The following is a 24,556-nucleotide window of genomic DNA, read 5'->3' as shown; positions in this document are numbered from 1 at the left end:
TCATTGAATAAAGCCTGCACTCTCTTTCTTAGTGTTTCCCTTTTGTTGTTCTTTTTATTAGTGAGTATCTCATCGTGGGATGTTATTAGCAAATACAAGAAACAGTGTTCTAATAATTTGAAACAGCGATATTGTTTGGAACACATGCTTTGTTTAGAAAGTAAAGAATTTAAAGGGAGAGTCATTAAAAGTTCCAGTTGTAAGAAAATATTTTGGAAGATTGTGATTTTTTTATTAAATCATTGTAAAACTAACAATCTTAATGTCCTTCCCAGTCCACCACCCTGCCTTTATCTGTAGTCATGTACATATGGGAACACTGCAGACCTGTGAATATTCATGAGAATAATATTGTCCATTCTGCCCCAGTAGTAACCTGTCATTGTTCAGATTTGGGTGTGAAACTCAGAGAGAACACTAACTTCGCAACATGAAGGGTGTTTTGTAGGCCTTTGGTGGATTCACAGATAAACCTGCTAAGTTTTGAAGCAGAGAATGTCAAGAGTGTGCTGTACCAGGAATTTAAACATGAAATATTTTAATAACAAGTTAATGGCCTTTCTGGGTATATAATGAAGGAAGTGTGTTTCTCTTACAGAGTGAAGGTACACTTCTAGCAACTGGTTCATATGATGGATTTGCCAGAATATGGACTAAAGATGGTAAATGAAATATTTTTCTTTTTACTATGTTGTTGATCTAAGTTGCAAAGTTTGAAGTAATTTTAAAGTTTTTCTTTTTGAATTTTAGGTAATCTTGCTAGTACCTTAGGGCAGCATAAAGGCCCTATATTTGCATTAAAATGGAATAAGAAAGGAAATTTCATCCTAAGTGCTGGAGTAGATAAGGTAAATGCACATCAAACTAAATTCTATAAAGGTTAATGTATTGCATAGTATAATTGAAAGTAAAATTTTTTCTTTTCTGCTAATCATGTAAATGAAACAGTCACATTTGAAAAGTTCAAGTTGGTTTTCTATCAACTTATTTCTGAATCTACTCATTTTATCCTTTCTTTTTTATCTGTATGACCACTTCTCATTTTTGTTGGAATTTGAACCATAATGAAATAACATGCTTTTGCTTCCCTAATAAATCTCATCAGTGAATATGGCTCTGGAATGATTCCAAGGCAAATCCTAGAGACAGTCTATTATCCTGGAGCCAGTATGTTAGCTGAATTGGTGCTTAATTGAAACTGTAAGAAACATAGGTCCTGACTAGTTTTCTTCACCTAACTAGCTGGGTGAATATAGGTGGGCTTAAAATATGGCCTCCTTCCAACTTCAGTTCCTTAGGTTATCTCCTCTACCAGACCTCATAATAACCAAGGATTTAAGATTATTTAAATCTAGGACAGAGCATTTTGTTAATAGTTAACTATGTGTGATGTCAGGGAAGTAGATTTGGGCTTTTATATTCTCTTAAGAATGAAAAAAATGACAAGAAAAGAAGTATGGAATTGGAAGAGGAAAGTCACTACCATAAATAGTACTTGAGTTCCCTGTTTAAATATTGTCAAAATTAAAGCTGCCTTTTTTTGTAAATGCGAACTTTAAAAATCTCTGAGTATTGAGAACTAACTGATTTCATTATTAACCACATTACAACTCAACTTCTATCAGAATCTTACATTAAATACACTATTACAGCGAAGTTCATTAAGTAATCCAGTAATTCCTACCACTTTGTTGACAGTCAGTAATTGTTATTTGAAGTAAATTGACGAAAAATCATGAGGGAAAAATTAAACTGCTTAATGTTCATTCCTCCTAAAATGGAGTATATATAACAATGTTTTACTATTGGCAGTAAAATAAATTATTTAAAATTAAATTCATACATTTCATACTGCTTTGATGCAGTTAGGTATCTAATTTATGTATTTATGATAAACTCCTTTTAACTTCATAGCAAAATTTGTTTTTCTTTTAATCTTAGACTACAATTATTTGGGATGCACATACTGGTGAAGCCAAGCAACAATTTCCTTTTCATTCAGGTAAATCTTTGCAGTTTGTATAAAAGCTGGAGCTTTCTTGCATTTTTCTGATTTAACTTTTAGTAGTACATAATTCATTTGAAATCTTGAAATAATCATGTCAGTCTTGTTATTAGGCCTTTTAGGAGCTGACATTCCATGACATTGTGATTGCTAATTGTCAGAGGATCATAAGATGTTTTCTGTGAAGTGTACCATAAAGAAAGCATCTGTAGCCTGGTGCAATTGGGGATGGTATTATTTAATGGAAAGAACATAGGTTTTTGAGTGAGAAGATCTGGGTTCAGATGTCAGTTCCACTTCACTTAGCAAGTTTTATGAGTGAGCAAGTCACTTAACCTTTCTGAAACTCATTTTCACTCTAACTAAGGAATAATAATGTTTATTTGCTATGAGGATAAGATTAAATGGTGCATAGGAAAATGTTATATAAACTTCTATTAATTTAGGTACTGTCATTTTCTTGTTTTTGATATGTCTAAGTCAGTCCTCCTGTGTACATGAAATAAAAAATCAGGCTTTTCAAGTGTTGTTAGAATTGTGGTGTCTTAGGTGGATTTCTCTTTAAAAAAAAATAGTGATCCATCCTGCATGGTATAGACCACATGCCAGGGCATGCAGCTTAATGAATGAGACAACTGAATTAGTACTCTTATTCCCTTTTATCCTAGAACCTTTGTGCCTGCCTTCAGTGAATTTCTTGACTGCAATAACCACGTGAGGTTAACTGCAGCAAAATGCCTAATGATTATCAGAACAACAATTTTAGTGCTACCTGATTTAGCAGCTGCTTTCAGGATTTTGTTGTGGTTGGAAAGAGTTTTTATCTGGAGGCTAACATATAAGATAGCCTTGGTTTTTATCAAATCTTTAGTTACATTTGCTTTCCCAAAGAGACAGTGGCATAACATCACCTTTGAAACCTTTGAAAAGTAAAATGCAGCATCAGGCATTTTACTTTTTTGTCTGTTTCTATTTATTGCGAGGAGACAAACCAAATAAGACAGAAAATGATTTTTTGGAATAACTTGGTTTGCAAGTATTTGTTAAACATTAAACAATTCTGCTTGAGTGAAGCTTATCCTGCTAATAAGCATTAACACATCAGTTTTTGCTTACCTGATTTACTTCCTTTTTACCTTCATTTCTAGTCATCCCCCAGATTGACTCTGGATATTCATCAGTTTCTCATACATCCTAGGACTAATATTAAGTTGAAATAAATATATGTATACCTTGTTACTAGCTACCATGTAATGACTACCAGCTGTACTAGAGATGGTCCACTTTGTGTACATTATTATTTTGTTGTTGTTGTTAATTTTGTTTGTTTTAGTACCAGGGATTGAACCCAGGATGCTTAACCACTCAGCCACATCCCCAGCATCACACGTACCCACATGCCCTTTTTATTTTGAGACAGGGTCTCCTTAAGTTGCTAAGACTGACTTGAACCTGCCATCCTCCTGCCTCAGCCTCCAGAGCCACTGGGCTTACAGGCATGCACCAACTGTACCTGCCTTGTGTACGTTAGTGTCTCAGCATGATGATGGAGATAGTGTGGAAGGCATGTTACATATAAATTTATTATATTTTGACACATATATATAACTTTGAAACCACAACCATCCTAAAGATATTGAATACATTGGTTACCTTGTAAAGTCTCCTTCTGCCCCTTTTTAATATCACTCTCCTGTCCCCAGGCAACCACTGATGATCTTTTTTTGTTTGTTTGTTTGTTTGCCACCAGAGATTAATTTATATTATGTAAATGAAATCATCGTACATACTTTTTTTGGTCTGAGTTTCACTCTATATAATTATTTTGAATTCTTCCATATTGTAACAAATGTCAATGTTATATTCCTGTTTATTGCTAATATTCTTTTTTGTGCCTATACCACAGTTTGTTTACACAGCTGTTGATGTCTTCTGTGCAAATAACCAGAAGTAGAATGGTAATTTCTTATCAGCTTAAACATTCATCCGCTACATGATATAGCCAGACTGTTTTAGAAAATGGTTTACATTCATCTTTCCATGTCCTTTCCATCACGTGGTCTGAGGTCATTTTTTAAAATTGTAGCCACTTGAATAGTTGTGTAGTGATATCTCACTGGTTTTAATTTGCATTTCTTAATGACTAGTGATGTGGATCATCCTTTCATGTGCTTCTTTGTCATGTCTATATCATCTTTGATAAAGCATCAGTTTGAGGCTTTTTATTTATTTAATTGGGTAATTTTCCTAATAATGTTCGAGTTATTTATACTTCTAAGTTACAAGTCCTTTATCAAGTTTATATTTTGCAAATATTTTCTACTAGTCTGCAGCTTATCTTTACATTCTTTTATCAGTATCTGTCAGAGACCAGTAGTCTTAGTTTCACTGAATTCCATTTATTCATTTTTTATGTATCATATTTTCAATGTCACACTCATTTCTCTTTTTATTTTCTTAGAGTGGAAATTGAGTTCATTGATTTGAGGGTGGGGTACCAGGGATTGAACTCAGGGGCTCTCAACCACTGAGCCACGTCCCCAGTCCTTTTTTGTATTTATTTAGAGACAGGGTCTGCCTGAGTTGCTTAGTGCTTTGCTGTTGTGAGTTCATTGATTTTGGTACCTTCTTTTGTAATAAAGGTATTTAGTGCTCTAAATTTACCTTTAACTACTATTCAATGCCCTCCCAATATTTGCCATCCCAATTTTTTAAAAAATACAGCTTGTGTTTTTATTCAGTTCAAAATACTTTCTGACTTAATTTTGATTTCTTCTTTGGCTCCATGGGTTATTTAGAACTGCATTACTTGGCTTCTGAGTATTTGGGTATTTTCCAGAGATCTTTCTAATATTGATTTCTAATTTAATTCAATTGTTCCTTATAAATGTCATTTAGACCAATTTGTTTAAGTTAGATTGTTGTTATTAAGTTAATAACCTTTCCCCCTGTTAATATTCTGTGCTTTGAAATCTCCTTCAGTGTTAATAAAGCCATTCCAACTTTCTTTTAATTAGAATTGACATGGTATATATGTTTTCCCATTTTGCTTTCAATCTTTTGATGTTAGTTTGTGTATCTGTTTGACATAGACAACATAGTTGAGTTCTGCTTGTTCATTTAGTCTCATATTCTTTGCCTTTTTTATTATTGTATTTAGACTATTTACATTAAATGTGATTTGTGATATGGCTACATTTAAATTCACTGTATTTCTGTTTATCTGTTTTGTTCTTTTTGTTTCACTTCTGTCTCCATCTGGATTAATTGAATATTTTTATGATCTCATTTTTTCTTTTTCCATCTGTTAAATGTAATTCTCTGTTTTATTTCAGTGGTTGCATAAGGATTTGTAGTGTACACCTTTAATTTATTTTTGGTAACCTCGAAGTAATATTTAAAATGGGATACATACAAGTAATTGACTTATAGCTGTCATTTCCTACACATTTCATTCCTTTGTGTAGGTAAATATTTCCATCTGGTATCATTTTTTTTCTTGCCTCAACATTTCTTACAGTGCAGGTGTGCTGATAATGAATTCTTTAGCTTTATAAGATTGGAAAAAGTCTTTATTTCTTTTTTTTTTTTTTTTTTTTTTTGAGTCTGCTATTTCACCTTTGTTGCTAATTTGCCTTTTTTCCTCTGACTACTCTTAAGATTTTCTCCTTACCACTGATTTTGAACAATTTGAATGTGTTGTTCTTTGGTTGTTCTTTCCTTGTTTCTTATCATTGAAGGTCATTAAGTTTCTTGGATCTTTTGGTTTATAGTTTTCTTCAAATTAGAAAAAAATTTGACCATTATTTTTTCAAATATTTTTCTTTTCTTTCCCTAACACCCACCCTTTTATTTTTGGCCTGAGATTCTCATATAGGTTAGTGGCTTCAAGTTGTCCCACAGTATACTGATACTGTATTCTTTTCTTTTCTCTTCTGTTGTTTTCCCCTTCCCCTTCCCTTCCTTCCAGTGTTCTTTCTGGTTTTTATTTTGAACAGTTTTTATACTACCTTCTGGGTTCACATGTCTTTTTGTCTTCAACTTCTAAACTGCATTTTATCCCATCCACTACACTTTTCATTTTACTTGTAGTTTTCATCTAAGTTTGATTTAACATATTTCATTCTCTACTTTATAACGTGTACAGTTGCAACTGCCTTTATGTCTTTGCTCAATCTAGTACCTATGTATCTTATAGATTACTTTCAATGAATTGATTTTTTTCTCTTCATTTTTCTCATGTTTTCATGTATCTTTGCATACCTGGTATTTTTGTTCTTTGTTTTGGGTGGTACTTGGGATTAAAGTCTTATCTTTGATTGGAAGTAATACATTGTTGATTTTGCCTTGTTATTTACTGAATATTTTCATATTTTTATAAACATTTATGAAATTTATTCTGGGACACAGTTAACATTACTTGGAAATGATTTGTTCCCTTTGGGTCTTGTAACACTTTTTTAAGTGCACTGAAACAGTGCTCAGTGTAGAGTTAATTATTTTTCCACAACTTAGGTAAGAACCTTAAGTGTCCTCTAATAATCCACTACTCATGAGGTTTTCTAAGTCTAGAAACTAGTGGATACAGACACCATTCCCACCCTTGAGTGACTAGCATTGTTTCATCTAATCATTTTGAATGGTTCTTGCCCATCCTCAGCTAGTTTGTTGATAAAACTTGTGCTAATTGGTGCTCAACTGAATACCTGGGCAGGATCCACTGTAGAGCTTCAGAGTTCTCAGTTTGCATAGCTTTTCTTCCTTTTATCACTCTGTACTGTGAATTCTAGCTGCTTTGGGCTCCCTGGACTCTTTACCTTGAGAGTTCTCTTCCCTGTGCTAAGTCCTGGAGATAGATATAGATATAGATATGGAGTTATTGCTTAATGATTACAGAGTGTCTTTTTGTTGTGATTTTAAAAAGTTTTGAAAAATTGATTATACAACACTGAATATAATTAATACCACTGAATCATACATTTTAAAGTTAAAATGACAGATTTTATGTTATAAGTAGTTGGCCACAAATTTTAAAAATTAATAATGTAACAATCCAAAAACTTTGAATGTATATGCTTTAAATGAGTGAATTATATGTCAATAAGGCTGATTTTTTTTTTTTTTTTTAAAGCAAATCAGTAATATGTTCTTTTAGGTTTCCACATAGGCTTTATTTTTCTTTGCAAAAATTATGGAGGCTGCAGGGGTTAATGAAAATAAATCAGAATGTGAGAGATAAATTTTAATCTCAGCTTCAGGATTTATAAAACTTATATAACCCTGGCAAAATTAATTAACTTTTCCTAACCTCTTTTATCACATGTAAAATGAGACTGTAATAGTGAACAGATCTCTCATTTATCAGGTACATTTTATGTTAAAGATGTAGTCCTGAAGAACTTGTACTATCTAGACATTTTAGGAAGATATTAAAGTAAGAACTTCTATGTTCTTAGGTTCCATCAACTATGTGCATTGTAATTTATGAGTTAGCCATATTAATAAGCATGAATCCTAAGCTATCAGTAATCTTTACTTGGTTAAATGTTGGTATTTTTTTTTTTCGTGAACCTGCTTTTGTTTTAATATACTTTTAACTTTCTCAGCATCCTCTCTCAGCGTTTTGCATACTGCCCAGAACTCTTAATATAGCATGATAGATATTTGACTGCCTTCATAGCATTTCATTATATATTTAACTCCCTTATAAATGAATTAAAATTTTCAAGCCCCCTTTCTTCGTTTCCTGCTTCCAAATACTTGAACATCTATTAAAGACACATTTTTGGTTGTTTTTAAAAGGATATCTTAAGAATAATATTTAATATTAAAATACAGTAGTTACTGAATTAGGTTCTAGGCAGAAAAACAGAATCTTATTAGGTAATCCAAGAAAAGGAGTTTAAATACAAGGAAATAATTGTGGAAGGTTTGGGAAGATTGAAAAACAAGAAGGTGAGGTTCTCCAGAGGTGAACAACTGCAAGAAACCTAGGACTGCAGAGAAAGCAGGAGATGACTGACCAGCGGGAACTGGAGCAATAGAGAAGAGCCTGCCTGGCAAGAGCAGGAGCCCTTCCCAGAGACCCAGCCTGTCTTCCAATGTATGAACCCACCTGGAAAACAGTCAGGCACAGGAACCTGAGAAGTGTAATTTGCAAAAGTGAGCCCCCTGGGTTACAGAACATAGCAGGGCTCAGTATGGTCAGGAATGAATCTGAGAGCAGACTGACAGGAAGGAGCAGGACAGTCATCCACACTGCTGCCAGAAGCTGTGATACACTGTCAGCAGCAGAGTACACATACAGTGCTGAGAAAAGTTGGTCCACATTTACTGGCGGATTTAGGTTGGATTTTCTAGAAATCATACATGGAGCCAAGTATTTGAGTGAAGTGATATATTAAGGAAACTTTTTGAGGAGAAACAAGTGAGGTAATAGAGGAAGCAGTTTTGAAAAGAGGGAAGAAACCAAGGAAGGATGAGTGTTTTGGGTGAAGAAGGCAAGTCTCATCCTGATTCCCAGGGGACCTTAGGAATATTTAATACACCACAGTGTTATTCCAGTCTTGAACCAAGAGTGCTAGGTTTTTAAAACTCTGTCCTCCCCAAACTATATGCCACCAGCCATTGGGGTTGAACCATCATGAGGTATGTATGGGACAGCAGAGCAGGGCAGTTCTGTGCAGAAGTTTGCCACTGGAGGTTAGGAATGACACATAGCACAGGTGAAAGAATCTATGAGGGCAAGGCTAGATACCAGCTAGAGTAATGCTACTTTATGACAAAAAGGAATATAGTTACAGCTTTCTCAGTGGCTAGCTGTAAAATAATGCAATTCTTGATTTCTTTTCTTTTTTTAGAAATTGGTATAAAGTCTTATAATTTGAAAGTTTGTACTAAAGGTGAATTTATGTATGCCACTGTAGTTTTCATAAGGTTGCGTTAGGAAATGGTTAAATGCGACATAAAGAAGGCATTAATGAATTCTAAATACCTTCTGTGGCAAGTTCCCTTTAAATATTCCTTTCCCATCTGGTATTACTTTTGTTTATACACTGACTCAATGCAGGTAGTATTCTGACTCCTGGTTTTTCATCACAGAAATATACCCCAACTAGTTGATATCTGATCAGATCACTACCATAAGCTTTCTTGAGCAGTACTTTAGATTTTAGTTTTTACCTAATTGTCTTGAGCCAGTAATTAATTGAGTTTCATTCCTGCCTATTGTCCTTTATCTGTTTTAAAATGTTACATCATAATTCTGAAAATTCCGGTTAATTTTCCCTCTATAAATGCTTTAAGTCTTCTTTGTCCATCTGATTGTTTATTGAGCCCTGGACCTGGTACGTTCTAGGCAAGTGCTGCACAGAGCTACACCACCAGCCCTTTTTATTTTAAGACAAGGTCTCACTCAGTTACTCAGGCTGTTCTCACACTTAGGATCCTCCACCCTGAGCCTTGTGAGTAACTCATTATGGACCTGTATCCTCAACACCTGACTAACTATCTTTTAAGTACTTCTGTCCATTTTTGCAAGTTCTCATGCATGTTGTGTTCCTTAACATATTAGAATAACAAGGCTCAAAACACCTGCTTATAATATTTTTGTTTTTAACATAGCCAATTACTACTGTTCTTAGATACACACAGTGAAGGAATGACTTTGCTTTCCTTTCCATTATTAAGTGCTTTGTGTCTCATAATAATAATGGGTACTGTTTATATAGCTTAACTTTAGTCCTCCTGATTTTCTCTGTTTCTAAGTTTTTCTTCTAAACTCTGTTGATATACTTTCTGTAAAGAGCCAGAAAGAAACTATTTGGGACTTGTAGCCTATAGTCTTCAGTGGTACTAGACAGATCTGCCCTGTAGTGCAAAAGCAGACATAGAAATATGTAACCTAATGAGCTTCACTAGGTTTCAGTAAAATTTTATAGACTCAGAAATTTAAATTTCATGTAATTTTCACACTAAATTATCTTCTTTTGGCCACCTACTTCTGCCCCAACTGACTGAAATGTAAAAACCATTAGTGGTTCTTGTGCCATAGTGTGCTTTAAATCCAGTGTTTTTTGCTCATGTTAACCCAATTACTTGCTGTCATTACCTTAATCTGTATTGCTAATTATAGAGAGCCTTTGTACCTTGCAACAGGGAAAAATGAAAGAATGTTTCATCTTTTCAGAGCTAAAATCAGACTAAGTGTTAAATGCCAGCCAACTTTTGAGCTTTTTAGGTTTTAAGTTCAATGATTTAAGAGGTATTTATTTGATATTTTTTAAAGAGATATTTGACAAGTTATTGCTTAGAAGAAAAAATACTTGCAAATGATGTTTCAGTGTTTCATTATCAGTGAAGTCAGTGACATGGGAACAATATTTATTCATATAACATTTGCCTAACTCTTGTAATCTCATAAAGTTCTTCATGTTATCTTGCTTAATCTTCACAACATCCTTGTGTACTAAACTTAGAAGTGGTATGTTAATCATTCTTAGTTGAGGAATTACCATGAGAAGTTAAGTGACTTGCTTGGGTCTAAAATTAGGCAGTGATAGAAACAAGTCTTCTTGGTCATTGAACACTCAGGGAATTTTAGGAATAAAAGAAATGATACCATGCTTGACTTTATCAACTCACAAAAGAGAACCCAAAGTCCCCATGCTAGTAATTTATGGAGCAAATTACTAGGCCAGAATATTTTCTGTCAGGCTGTATTTCACAAAGAAATAACTAAATCAAGTTAATTCTTATTATATTTAGATAACTTCTTTTTAAGTTTTTTGCTTAGTGTCTTAAAAAAAGTATAAAGTGAAATACTTAAGTGCTACTTAGCATACTTAATATTCAACCATGGTTCCAAGCTAAGGATTCTGGATTTCAGTACTTGTGGAATAAAAGCAGACCTAACTTTTATTCCTTTCCAGCACCAGCATTGGATGTTGACTGGCAAAGCAACAATACCTTTGCTTCTTGTAGTACAGATATGTGCATCCATGTCTGCAAATTAGGACAAGACAGACCTATTAAAACATTCCAGGGACATACGGTAAGAAACTTTTTCCCTCCCTTTAAAATGACAGTGATGAACAAGTATTATTCCAGAATGTTTTGAAGTATGTATGTTTGATATCCAAGTGTCACTGTAATCTATAAAACAAAAATGTGAAAATTTACTGTTATTTTTAGAATGAAGTAAATGCTATCAAATGGGACCCAACTGGCAATCTCCTGGCCTCCTGTTCTGATGACATGACTTTGAAGGTAATTCGGTTAGCGGGAGGAAATGGGTTGGTGGTGCACATAATGTGACTACTCTGGACATTATAAGACTGTTTAGAATAATATCCATGTTACATTGCATATTTAAGCCTGGATAAGTACTTACTTTTAAATGATTAGACTTTTTTCATATTTTGTATTTTATTTTCTGAAATATATAAAAATTTTTGAATAGGGTAAATACTATTAAAAGATGACTGTATAATGTGAATTATGATAATGTGTTAATCAGGGTTCTCCAGAGAAACAGAACCAATAGGGAAGTGAGAGGGGTAGAGGGTTGATCTGTAAGAGATTATGAGGAATTGGTGCACATGATTATGGAGGCTGAGAAGTCCCCTTACCTGCTGTGTGCAAGCTGAAGACCCTGAAAGCTGGTGGTGGTGTTCCAACCTGAGTCACAAGGCCTGGGAACCAGGAGTACCCATGATGTAAGTCTCAATCCAAGAGCAGAAGACCCATGTTCCAACTCAGCAGTCAGGCCAGGGAAGAGAATTCTTTCTTCCTCTGCCTTGTTATTTTATTCAAGACCTCACCCAATAAGCCTAATACCTACCCACATTAGGAAGGGAAATCTGCTTTACTTGTTTATCATCCAGAAACACCCAGAGATAGGGTTTCATCAAATATTTGACTACCCCATCCTCATCCTTCCTTGGTTTCTTCCCTCTTTTCAAAACTGCTTCCTCTATTACCTCACTTGTTTCTCCTCAAAAAGTTTCCTTAATATATCACTTCACTCAAACACTTGGCTCCATGTATGATTTCTAGAAAATCCAACCTAAATCCGCCAGTAAATGTGGACCAACTTTTCTCAGCACTGTATGTGTACTCTGCTGCTGACAGTGTATCACAGCTTCTGGCAGCAGTGTGGATGACTGTCCTGCTCCTTCCTGTCAGTCTGCTCTCAGATTCATTCCTGACCATACTGAGCCCTGCTAGGTTCTGTAACCCAGGGGGCTCACTTTTGCAAATTACACTTCTCAGGTTCCTGTGCCTGACTGTTTTCCAGGTGGGTTCATACATTGGAAGACAGGCTGGGTCTCTGGGAAGGGCTCCTGCTCTTGCCAGGCAGGCTCTTCTCTATTGCTCCAGTTCCCGCTGGTCAGTCATCTCCTGCTTTCTCTGCAGTCCTAGGTTTCTTGCAGTTGTTCACCTCTGGAGAACCTCACCTTCTTGTTTTTCAATCTTCCCAAACCTTCCACAATTATTTCCTTGTATTTAAACTCCTTTTCTTGGATTACCTAATTTAGATTCTGTGACTCAATTAAGTTGACCCATAAAATTAATCATCATAGATCGTAAGAAGTGTGATAAGTTGTCTTTGCTATTAGGAAGTCATTCGTTGGTGCAGTTAAAGTTTATTTGTACCTGTAAAGATTTGACCAGTAAGTACTTGAGATCTTGGTAGCATTTGTGCATTTCACTGAAATTCTATGAATTGTATTAATTCGATTTTACTTTGGTATGCATGTATAATAAATACCCTTTCTGAGAAACTGATATAAAGTGGAGAACCTTGTTGTCGTTGAGGAAGCCTAGTGAACATGCAACAGCCACATTTCAGCGTGGATTTGTTTCTTCCTTGTTGTATAAGTGAAAGAAAAACTGAGGCCTTTCGCCTAAGAATATGGCATACCACAGTTAGAGAAAAAGGATTTTTGAGGTAAAGAACATCCTAACACAAATCTTGAATGAAGCCTGGATCTCTCTTTTGCATTAGCTAACTGTGCTTGAAATAGAGTTTTATTCTTGACTTTGGGGTACCAATGACTGCAGACTTGATGACCCTTGAAGATATGACAGTTGTGAAAGAAAACTGCTTTTTCTTCTACCATGAAGAGACTAAATTTATCCTGGAAACCTTGTGGACCCCCTCCACCCCTTTAAGTACTTGCTGTGTTTTTAGATAGACAGTTCTTAAGTCTGGCCCCACCTCACAAGGTTTGCTAGTAAAAATACTTTGCTCAGTATGTTTATGTTTGAGTTTTCCTTGCATGCACATGCATTAATGCTTATAAAATGAAAAATTCTTCTGGGAAAGTGTGTGGCACATATGAGGAAATGAAAGAAGGCCAGTGTCATGGATTGAGTTACAAGGTGGAGGAATAGGTTGGAACTAAAAATTGTTAGTCTTTCTTCATCCTAAGAGTAATTAAAAATCACAGAGGATTTTAAAGGAGTGATAAGATGTATAAATAATGTGTTAGTAGAGCCATTTTCTGAGAACAGAGAATGACAGGTAAATCTTAAGAAACTCTAAGAATTACCAAATCAAGAAGGATGTTTCTAAGAGGAAACAGAGAAGGAATGACCAAAGTGGAAGAATTATAGAGAAGAGTATTTCAAGAGATGATAGTGGCTAGTAGTATTAATTGCTATTGAATAGTCTAATAAAATAAGTTTCAGAAACATGTGTTTTAGATTTATTTATTTGGGGTTATAAATACCTAACCATAAAAAAAACACTATTCTAATGTTTCATTGTCTCCATTAGTAACGTTACAGAAGTGTGAATTTCCGCTAATTTTTGTTTCTTTGTTGGCTATTGAGGTTGCTGTTTTTGTGTTTGGCAAGATATTGCAACATGTCATCTGTGCCCCTGCCAGTGTTTGTATTGAATACAAGAAATACTCCTGATACAGATTTCTGTTAATTCTTGTCCAAAAATAATAAGCCTTTAAAAATCTGTATATATAGGTTTTTATTTTAGGAAAAGTCATTCTCCACTTAGCCATTTAAACTTTTAATTATTGCATTTGCTTAGTTTATTCTGTACAAGTTATCATTATATTACTTGTAAGTTGCTTATTTTCACTTCTAAATTCTAAGAGCAATTAATTTTATTTTGGGGACAGCATAAAAACTAGGCATTCAACAATTTAGGATCATTAGTTAAGGACCTTCTTAAAAATTGAACTTGCACCATCTAAAGCTATCAAAAGCAATCTTAGAACAACTACAGTTAATTTAGCCTTCAACTCCTCAAAATAGTGGATATTTATAAAGGGCTTAAAAGCTAATTTATCATTTTTATAGAGAGATAAATGTAGTCCACTGCATATAAATCTCTTTATAAATATTCTCTTGGTTTCTATAATTGTTCTGGTTTTCTAGCAAGATAGCATTTTAAATGTTTCTGTCTTACAGAAAAAATTATATTTATTTTTCTTTTTTGTTTAGATATGGAGTATGAAACAAGACAATTGTGTCCATGATTTGCAAGCACATAATAAAGAAATTTATACAATTAAATGGAGTCCAACAGGACCAGGGACAAATAATCCAAATGCCAATCTTATGTTAGCAAGGTGATATTTCTGTTTTATTCTTCCTTTTGTGACTTTCCTATAAGTAAAATTTCTACTACCTATGACAGAAATTAGGGAAGTTTCCATGAAAAAGGAATCTATAACACATAAATTTTAATGGGAACCTTTTAAACATGGGGTTTTCTTAGTGTTTAAGGGAGATAATCAGATACCAAATGTTGATTAAAATCTAAGTGATTGAGGCATAGTATAATAAATTTCATCAGCATCTTTAAAAAAAAGATTTTAAAATGGTCAATTTTGTGTAGATCATTAAAAATTGATTATTTAAAGAGAAGAATGCAGTAAATTAACTCATTTATGTTTTCTAATTCAGGGATTTGGAGATGCTTTAAAGCTGCTTTTCTCTTTGTTTAGCTTCCACTTTCTGAAATACTTTCATCTTAACAGTCCATTCTGCTTCTCATGAAGGATTTGTAGCTAGCCACTTAGGAATATCTATCAGACTGTGGGAGGTTGGGAACAAGTCTGAGGAAGCATTTTGTAACTTATAAAATCATTTTTTTCCCCTCCCTTTTCAGTGCATCCTTCGATTCTACTGTTAGGTTATGGGATGTAGACCGAGGAATTTGCATCCATACTTTGACAAAACACCAAGAGCCTGTGTACAGTGTAGCTTTCAGTCCTGATGGCAGGTATCTGGCAAGTGGTTCTTTTGACAAATGTGTGCACATCTGGAACACACAGGTATGTCTAAGTTATTTAAATTATCAAACATTCAAGGATTTAATTGGAAATATTTGCTTACACAGCACCCCCCCACACACAAAGCCTTTGGTTATTCCTCATGCAGAATCGCTTCAATTCTTTTTTTTTTTTTTTTTTAAGACATATTACATTGAAGCAGAAAGGTTTTCTTAAGTAAAATTCAGTCCCCCCCCCTGCCGTGGATCTTTATTTTATTTATATGTGGTGCTGAGAATCGAACCCAGTGCATCACATGTGGTAGGCAAGCACTCTACCACTGAGCCACAACCCGAGGCCCAAATTACTTCAACTCTTAATTCTAAAAATATAGTACATTTTTGGGGAATTTATAGCCGAATAAAGAGGAAAACAAATTGTACATTTTTGGGGGGAATTTACAGTTAAATAAAGATGAAAACAAGTTTTATTTTCATATTTAGACCAGAATTTAGAAATAGATGTAGATTACTTCTTTTATTTATTATTTGATTTATTATTACATTGGTTTTTTAAAGCGGTGTAGTAGACATAGAGTGGGAAAGCTTAGGACGCATTTAAGTAAACAAAATTTTCTAAAAGAATTCTTTGAAGGAGCTCTATATGAGCAATCAAAAATGTATTAAGAGGTAAAATTTTATGGCTGAACACAATGATTTATTAGGAAAAAACTTGTAATTCATACTATGTTTTCAGAGACAGTGCTGTGTACAGGTCCTTTGCTAACAGTAGCACAGCTTGTTGCTTTCATTTTCTTAAAAAAATCTTTTCAGTGTTTTAGTTTTTATGTTCCATGTACTACATTTGTTTTAATAATATGACCTGCAGTCACGCATCTCATTTGTCTTTACAGTTGTAGGACATATGTTATAAGTTATTGTGGGCCTTTCCCATTTTGTAGTTGTTCACCAGCGTAGTTGATTTCACTAATTTGTATAAGTCATCATTTCAAGAATTTTTTTTTTAAGTTATACATACATAGGGTTCATAGGGAGAAAATACTATTTAGAGGTATATACTGAGTATTGCTCCCATTTGTGGCCTCATCCTCTAGAGGTAGCTTTTTTTGTTTGTTTGTTTGTTTGTTTCTCTTTCATTTTTTGTTTTTGTTGTTCTTTTTAGGTATACATGACAGTAGAGTGCATTTTTAAATATTGTACATATATGAAATACAATTCTAATTAGAATTCCATTCTTGTGGAGTTATACTGAGTTCTGTTCTTGAATGAAAGCATTGTCTTCATTTTACACTTTGACTAGCAATATAGGAGAATATGTTACCTCACAGTTCAATTTGTGGATGAGAAGTGCTATTTTAATGTACTGTAAATTTACGGCTTTGTTTTTTAATGAATGAGGTCAAGAATATTTATGTTCATGTTGATTTTCCTATACATTCTCATCATGTCCTTTTTTTGCTTGAGTTATTGATCTTTTTGATTTCTAGAATATTTTTGAATACTAGAAAAATAAGGCCCTTGTTGTATGAATTGTAAACTTTTCCTAGTTATTACGTTATTAAGCCAGATTATTAGGTTATACTTTGAATAAAATTTTAAGGTAAAAATGTTCTATGTTATTATTTAATGTTAACATTTCACTGTTACTTTGTCTCTACTCCTCTATTTTCTCTCTTTATGAATATATTCCTGTGCTAGATGTATTAACTATGGTGGACATGCTTTAAAAATTCATTTCTGAATTTTAACTGTGTTTCTGAGAGGACACTAACTGTGTACCCAACTGAACTTTTTTTTTTTTTATTGTAAACAAATGGGATACATGTTGTTTCTCTATTTGTACATGGAGTCAAGGCATACCATTTGTGTAATCATAAATTTACATAGGGTAATGTTGTTTGAGTCACTCTGTTATTATTTTTTTTCCCTTCCCCCCCACCCCTCCCACCCTTCTTTTCCCTCTATACAGTCCTTCCTTCCCTCCATTCTTACCACCCTCCTTAACCCTAATCCTAAACCTAACCCTAACCCTAACGCTAACCCCTCCCACCCCCCATTTATATGTCCTCATCCGCTTATCAGCGAGATCATTCGTCCTTTAGTTTTTTGAGATTGGCTTATCTCACTTAGCATTATATTTTCCAGTTTCATCCATTTGCCTGAACATGCCATAATTTTATCATTCTTTATGGCGGAGTAATGTTCCATTGTATATATATGCCACAGTTTCTTTATCCATTCATCAATTGAAAGACATCTAGGTTGGTTCCACAATCTGGCTATGGTGAATTGAGCAGCAATGAACATTGATGTGGCTGTATCTCTGTAGTATGCTGATTTTAAGTCCTTTGGTTATAGGCCAAGGAGTGGGATACTGGGTCAAATGGTGGTTCCATTCCAAGCTTTCTGAGGAATCTCCATACTGCTTTCCAGAGTGGCTGCACTAATTTGCAACCCCACCAGCAATGTATGAGTGTACCTTTTTCTCCACATCCTCACCAACACCTGTTGGTGCTTGTGTTCTTGATAATCGCCATTCTAATTGGGGTGAGATGGAATCTTAGGGTACCAACTGAACTTTTTAAAACTTTTCAGTAGAATATTTGTGAAAGTGCATCAAAATACAGTAATATAAAATACACAGTAATATAAATCTTCACATACATTTAGTCTTTTTTTCATTTTCACTTTTAATTATATTTCAAACATAATATTACTACAAGCATCCGTATACCTACCAACCAGATTTAATTGATAGGAACCTCTTGCCACACTTGTTTTAGATCTCTTTCTTTTCACATTTACAAGATAAAATGTAGATGGAGCTAAAGTGTTTCCCTCCTTTCTTTTTCCTCTTCCTTTATAGAGGCGCTAAGCAAACCTTGTTATTCCCATGATAAATGACTTGTATTATTGTTTTGTGTTGTCACATTGTACATAAATAGTATAAAATTGTATTTTTTTTGAAGCTTATATTTTAAACCATTTTATGTTTTAATTATTTCATGAATACATGTAGGTCTAGAATGATGGTTTAATTTGACTACTCTGGAACATTGGATGTAGCAGTTTGTTTATTCTTTTCTTATTGGTAGACTCTTGTAAACATTTGCCATGAACATTATTGCATGTGTTTCTTTATGGAAATGAAGATTTTTCAAATACTTTTACTGCATGCACATAAAGTGCATGTACACCCATATGGGTCTGTGTATGTGTACATGTGTATGGAGATTATGGGCCTACCAAACTGCTTTCAAACTCCTTATACCAAACTTATACTTCTAATAGCAGTAGGTTGGATTTCCTATTTTTCTCTGCCCTGAGATCATCAAACTGCTAAATATTTGTCCAGTTTGATTAATGTATAATAATACTTTGTTTCAATTTGTTCGTCCTTGATTATTGGTAAGTTTAATGTCTTTTTAAATCCTTATTTTCCAGTTGAATATTCTTTTTTTTAGAATAGATGCACTTGGGACTCAAATCTCCCACTTATTTTTCTGTAGTGTGTGCTCTCTCTCACACTCTGTTTCTCTCTCTCTCTCTCTCTCTCTAAAATATTGAATGGTTGGGGTTCTATTCATTTTGGATAATAATCCACCTTGGTCATATGAATTGCAGTGATCTTGTAGTTCCTGGTCTTTTTATTTTCTTAATATGGTATTTATCATGTAGAAGTTCTTTTTTTAATTTTAGTATTCAGATTTACCCATTTTTTATTTGCTGCCTTTCATAGTTTAATACAGTCTTCCTTATATACATATCACTGAGTTCTCTGACATCTTTAAATATTTAAACTTTTTTGTGTGTGTTTTTAACCCCTTTGGGACTGATTTTTGTATATGGTACAAAATAAAGTTACTTTTCTGTTCTTGGCATTTTAGTCTTTAATATTTCTACCAAAGAGCATACATTTCTGGACTTTGTTCACGACTGCTTTGAATTGATGGTGAAATTGGAGGAAATCATTGTCATTGAATTTTATCACCCTTAAGTATATCTCCATTTATTTGTCTTTTATTCATAACTTCAGTAAAATTTTATAATTTTTTATCAAGATCTTCTATTCTTTTTCTTAATTTATTCTGAGGTGCCTTTATGTTACTGTTACTATGAAAATACATTCCTTAAAAATATATATTCCTTTATTCTTTTTTTGCTCATGTTTGGACCATTTTCAAATTCTCATTTAGTTCATTGTGACAGTCAAATTTTAATCAAATTTGGGTAATGAAGTATGGAGCCCTAATGGTAGACATTGCTATGCTTATAAGGGCATTGATCAGCTATCCGTTGTATCACTAAAGTTTATGAGATACAATTTTTCTTTTTTTTTTTAATTTAAATTAAAAAGTAATAAAATGGTACCTAGTGAATTTTCACTGAAGGAGAAAGTGATTATTTTTTTGTTGTATGTATATATAATTTGTTTCCTGTTATTACTTGGGTAACATATTATTTAAGCATTTGACAGATAAATGGTTGGGGCTTTTCCCAACATCTGGCCCATTGGCCTTTTAGCGTCATAACCCTGCCTTGTTTTGTTTTGTTTCTTTTTTGTGGTGCTGGGGATTGAACCCAGGGCCTTGTACTTGCAAGGCAGGCACTCTACCAACTGAGCTATGTCCCCAGCCCACCCTGGCTTGTTGCCCATACCATTTCAGTTCTTTGTAACCCAATTCAAATACAGAGATTAAACACTTAAGTGTTTTCAAAAGGAAAGAAGTTGCTTTTAATACCAAAGTCATCTGTAGATTGTACAGATTTTATTTTCTATCCCTCCGCTGAGTTTAGATTTTGTTGATGCCATTCTTTTCTCATTAACCACAGATACTCCAGGCTTACTAGATACTCAAATTTTTTCATTAATTCCATAAATTATGAGAAATTTTAGGTAGAAAACAAAAGAAACAGCTAGGCCTTCCCATTCTGAATCAGTCATAGCAAGCATCTGTGGTTTGTGTCACTTTACCAGACTGAATTTGAAGAAGAAAGAAAGGAAAACAGACTTCCAGTCCAGTAGTTAACTTGTATAGACTGTATGGGGAGGTATTTGTAAGGTGTGTGACTTGTTGCCATGTTGTTTTTAATTATATCTGCTCGTTCTTGACTTTTTTAGAGTAACATAAAACTGTAAGGGTCACTTCTGTGGTTCGTACTAGCAGAATGCCAGAAGCACATTTTTCATGTTTTCCAGTTCTCACAACAGGGCCTCTGCCCTCTGCCCTCATAATGACTGACTTAATAGGAGTATGCATTTTTGGACTGAATTTTAATTCTTCAGGGCAGTGGAGTGATTTTTGTTTTCATTGCTGAAGGAATTAAATAATTTGGTTCCACTTATGGTTCAGCTAAATTAAGAATGAAATTATTATTGTACCTGCTATATTTTTTTAATAACATCTTCCAAGAATAATGTATATATTTTATATTTTTATCTTCCTCCTTGACCCTTTTTCTTCTCTAGTTTAGGGTTACTGAGTAAACATGACAAAAACAATAGATTTATTTTGGGATTATCTTTATTACTTATATTTCCTCTTTGAAAAGTTTTATCAAACAAACTGAATTTTGTGTCTGAACATGATGGCAAAACTCATGCTTTTTTTAGTGATAACAGCCAATATGTATTTAATGTCATATACTAAATGTTTATTTATAGCTGTTATTAGCTATATCAAAGAAACCAAAGAAAACTTAGCCAAGAATTGTGTGTTGGAGTAATCTTTTGAGAGCAAACTGATAATGTTTTTATTTAAAAAAAAATTTTTTTTTAAATCATCCTATCACATTTCTAGTATTTCAGAACTTATTTTGGACTTGAAGCTAAGTCCAGGTTCTGATTGCTAGACATAAAACCTTGTCATATTTTTATCTCACTATTGGATGTGTAATTATGATTTTAAGATTCTGCTTTTCATTTTTTAGACAGGTGCTCTAGTTCACAGCTATAGGGGAACAGGTGGAATTTTTGAAGTTTGCTGGAATGCAGCAGGAGACAAAGTTGGAGCCAGTGCATCAGATGGTTCAGTAAGTATAGTAAAGAGTTTCTAAAGGGGTTTGTGTGTGTGTGTGTGTGTGTGCATATGTACACATTAGAATGTGGCTTATTGCAGTAGCATCTAATTACTGAAGTTCTTTGCAAAGTAAATTTTAAGATATGATATTGATTTTTTTCTCCTCTGAAGACTATATACTCTTGATGTTCATTATGTTCAAATAATGTAGGTAAAATTTAGGCTCTCTTTTGCTAAAAGAATGACTTCATAATAAAGGAAGGGACAATTATTTTATGCACAGATCTTCATTAGTGAAATTGAGTATAGTGGAGTTTCACTCTGAGAGAAATTGGAATTTTTAATGCCTATTTCTACCTTCTCTTTCCTGTAGAAGAGTGTTGATGGTTCAGGAAGGAAGATTAGACACTGTTGATTTCTGCATTGAGGAATGTGTGATATTGAAAGACTTTCAAGATGAGTTTGGCCACTATAAAAATATACCTGCTATGTCTTCTGGAGCTCTAAAAAGCAGAGGAGAAGATGAAAATCCATTAGCTGTATACTGAGTCTATAGCTAAATAATATTTGTGAATCTTTCATTGGGATCCAAAAGATAGGAAATGGTCTATTTTGTATGTTTTTTCACTTCTTTTTAATGAACAGAGCAATTCCTAACAATTCTAGCTGTTTCTTTCCCAGTAGTATTAGCTTGTGGTTGTTTCCTTTGCTTGGACAATCCGACTTTTCCGTTGGTTAAGCGCCCATTTCTAAGATTGGGCTGAAGGTTTCATGAACTTAGAACTGAGAAACAGATTCGAAATTGTACTATAGAAAAGTTAAAACTTGAAATATAAAATAAAATTCTGAACACATTGGTTAATTATTTTAATTTCTTACAGGTTTGTGTATTAGACCTTCGGAAATAGCGCTACTAGTTGGAAGCCATGGACCGACTATGAATGTGTACATAGCCAAAATGACTGTCCCTGACCCACGTACTGCTATAGTCCCACTTGAACCATGGCCAGTCCACTACAGCCAAATCTAAAAGAAATATATACATACAGTGTATATAAACAAAATTGCACCCTGAAGATGACAGAGTTTTGTCACAGCTTGTGAATTCTGTTCACCAAGTGCTGGAATCTAATCTGCTGTGCCCCTAAAATAGCATTTAGAAGTTTGGATATGAAAAACAGAAGAGAGAAAGAGATATACGTTATAAAAGCAGACCATACATACATGTACCAGTTTTTGGATACTAATAACAGCCTTGTCTCCCCCTTTGAATCAGCAGACACCATGGATTATATTCTTTTTTCCTTTCAGTAGTGAGCAGTTTGTATGTACAGAGAAAATGGACTTAAAAAAAAAACTTGCAGCAGTAGTTTGTTCTTGCTTTTAAATTTTGTTTTTGGTTTAGATTATGGATGCATGAAGTAAGGGAGTGAATCAGTTTCTTGTTTATATTTTTTTCACCTTTTAGACAACAAAAAAAAAGTTCTTAAAAATATTTTAATGCATTCTTTTGAAGAGGTAAATGTTTGGTACATTTTATGGCTCCCAGAGCATATATTCAATTGGTGCATATTGTGGAAGGAAGGGGAAATTTGAAATTAAATGAAAACATATGACTTGGGTCATGGCAATCTGTAAGACACATCAGTAAAAGGGTATTATGCTCTGTTTTTGTTGTTGTTGTTGTTTGTTTTTTTCTGGGTTTTTTTGTTTTTTTGTGATGTGGCTTAAATACAATAGTTTCTTTTTTGGGACATATTTCTGCCAATTAAAGACTAGAAGGGCACAAAATTTTTTTTTAAATACGATAGAGAAGATACATTTTTAAAAAATCTTCTGATGTTTTGTAGCCATAACTGAATTATGGTTAAAATGTGCACTATTGTGAAAAGGAGCAAAGTAGTTTTGGGTTTTTTGTTGTTTGTTTCTTTGTTTGTTTTGCTTTGTTTTCTAAGAGATTAAAATGTTTCTGGATAAGGATTAGCTTCTCAAAGTGTCCATCATTCTGTATAGAAGCTTAACTATGTAATGTAACCAAACTCCAGTATTAAAAATCTCTCATGTTATTTTTCTTTATACAAAGCAAGATAACGGCATATAACACTGCCATTACATGGCAAAATGCTTGCTACCTTAGTTTAAAAAACAATCTTTAAAACAAAAGACTTGCTTCAAGGTGTTCTTAATAGCAGTGATTCAAAATTTAAAAAAAAAAAAAAAAAAAAAAAAAAAAGATAATTGCACTAACCTCCCTGCTGCTCTGATTCTGCATTTGTGGTACTTGTGACAATTTTTTTTTCCAAGTATAAGATTTAAGCTGCTATTTTTTTCCAGTAATCACTACTACATCATGTCTTTTACTCTGTTTATGTCAAGTGTTTTCTTTGGTAACAGGTATCAAATCTCTTGTGCTCATGCAAATAAAAGTAAAATATACAGACGTGTTAGCATGAGACCATGTTTATGTGTATGATTAACAGAGTTTGTCATGATTAACATAAGAATCCAGGAGTGTCAATTTGGAAGAGAATAGTTGTCAAATTTATATCTTAAAGATTTTAATTAAGGAATTACTTATTATCAAGCTTAGCAAATTTACAACACTATTTCTGTCATTAATTATTTTGAGGCCTTTACTACTAAAATTTTAACCTGTGTTCTATGTTTAAGTAGAAACTGATTTAACTCAAATAATGCAGCTTTGATTTGCAGCATTTGTTGTTTTGCTATTTTTACAAAACAGCATTGATTGAAGCAAGTCTTGGTTTTACTAAGGTAGAGTAGCATTTGCTATAGGTAAAGAGAATAAATACACGTAATTTCACAATACATTGTTATATGTACCCCAGTTGTTGTTAGTGGGGACTATGATACTGTAATAATATTTTTTAAAATTTACATCCAGAGAGGCAGTCATTCATGATGGTTTTGTGCCAGCTGTTTTTAGGGTTTTGGATCACATTAGAGATAATTTAGAACTTATAACCCTGTGACTTATGTAGGAAACCTAATATGCTGAGTATCTGGCACTTGAAATCCTGCTTTTATTGCTAGAGGTTCACATCTGGTTGACCTCTGTTGTTGTTTAAAAAAAAATAAATAAAAATAAAAAAATCTGTGCAATAATTTTTAAATGTGCTCCCAGGAATAGACACAAATGTTTTGAGTATGTTTAAGCTGCATTTTCCTTTAGTGATGCATTTGTCAATTGCACTGAATTTAAATCTGAAAGTCAGAGGTGATTATTGATAGTACTTTTGTATTTTGATA

General features: G+C 33.6%; 1 protein-coding gene across 7 annotated transcripts in view; it reads left to right on the top strand.

The window, feature by feature from the left end:
- Positions 1-23,490, top strand: part of Tbl1xr1 (TBL1X/Y related 1) — a 158,454-nt gene extending 134,964 nt beyond the window's left edge. For all 7 annotated transcript variants that reach the window (XM_047563488.1, XM_047563481.1, XM_047563485.1 and 4 more), the window contains 9 exons: positions 599-662; positions 751-848; positions 1,942-2,002; positions 10,936-11,057; positions 11,198-11,272; positions 14,474-14,601; positions 15,144-15,309; positions 21,198-21,299; positions 22,168-23,490. In XM_047563488.1, the coding sequence (XP_047419444.1) occupies positions 599-662; positions 751-848; positions 1,942-2,002; positions 10,936-11,057; positions 11,198-11,272; positions 14,474-14,601; positions 15,144-15,309; positions 21,198-21,299; positions 22,168-22,194 (843 nt within the window). In that variant the 3' untranslated portion in view covers positions 22,195-23,490. The remainder of the gene's footprint in view (positions 1-598; positions 663-750; positions 849-1,941; positions 2,003-10,935; positions 11,058-11,197; positions 11,273-14,473; positions 14,602-15,143; positions 15,310-21,197; positions 21,300-22,167) is intronic.
- Positions 23,491-24,556: the final 1,066 nt, after the last annotated feature.

Source organism: Sciurus carolinensis, chromosome 9 (genome assembly GCF_902686445.1).
Source record: "Sciurus carolinensis chromosome 9, mSciCar1.2, whole genome shotgun sequence".
NCBI classification, from domain to species: Eukaryota; Metazoa; Chordata; class Mammalia; order Rodentia; family Sciuridae; genus Sciurus; species Sciurus carolinensis.
This window is presented reverse-complemented; position numbering and strand designations above follow the sequence as displayed.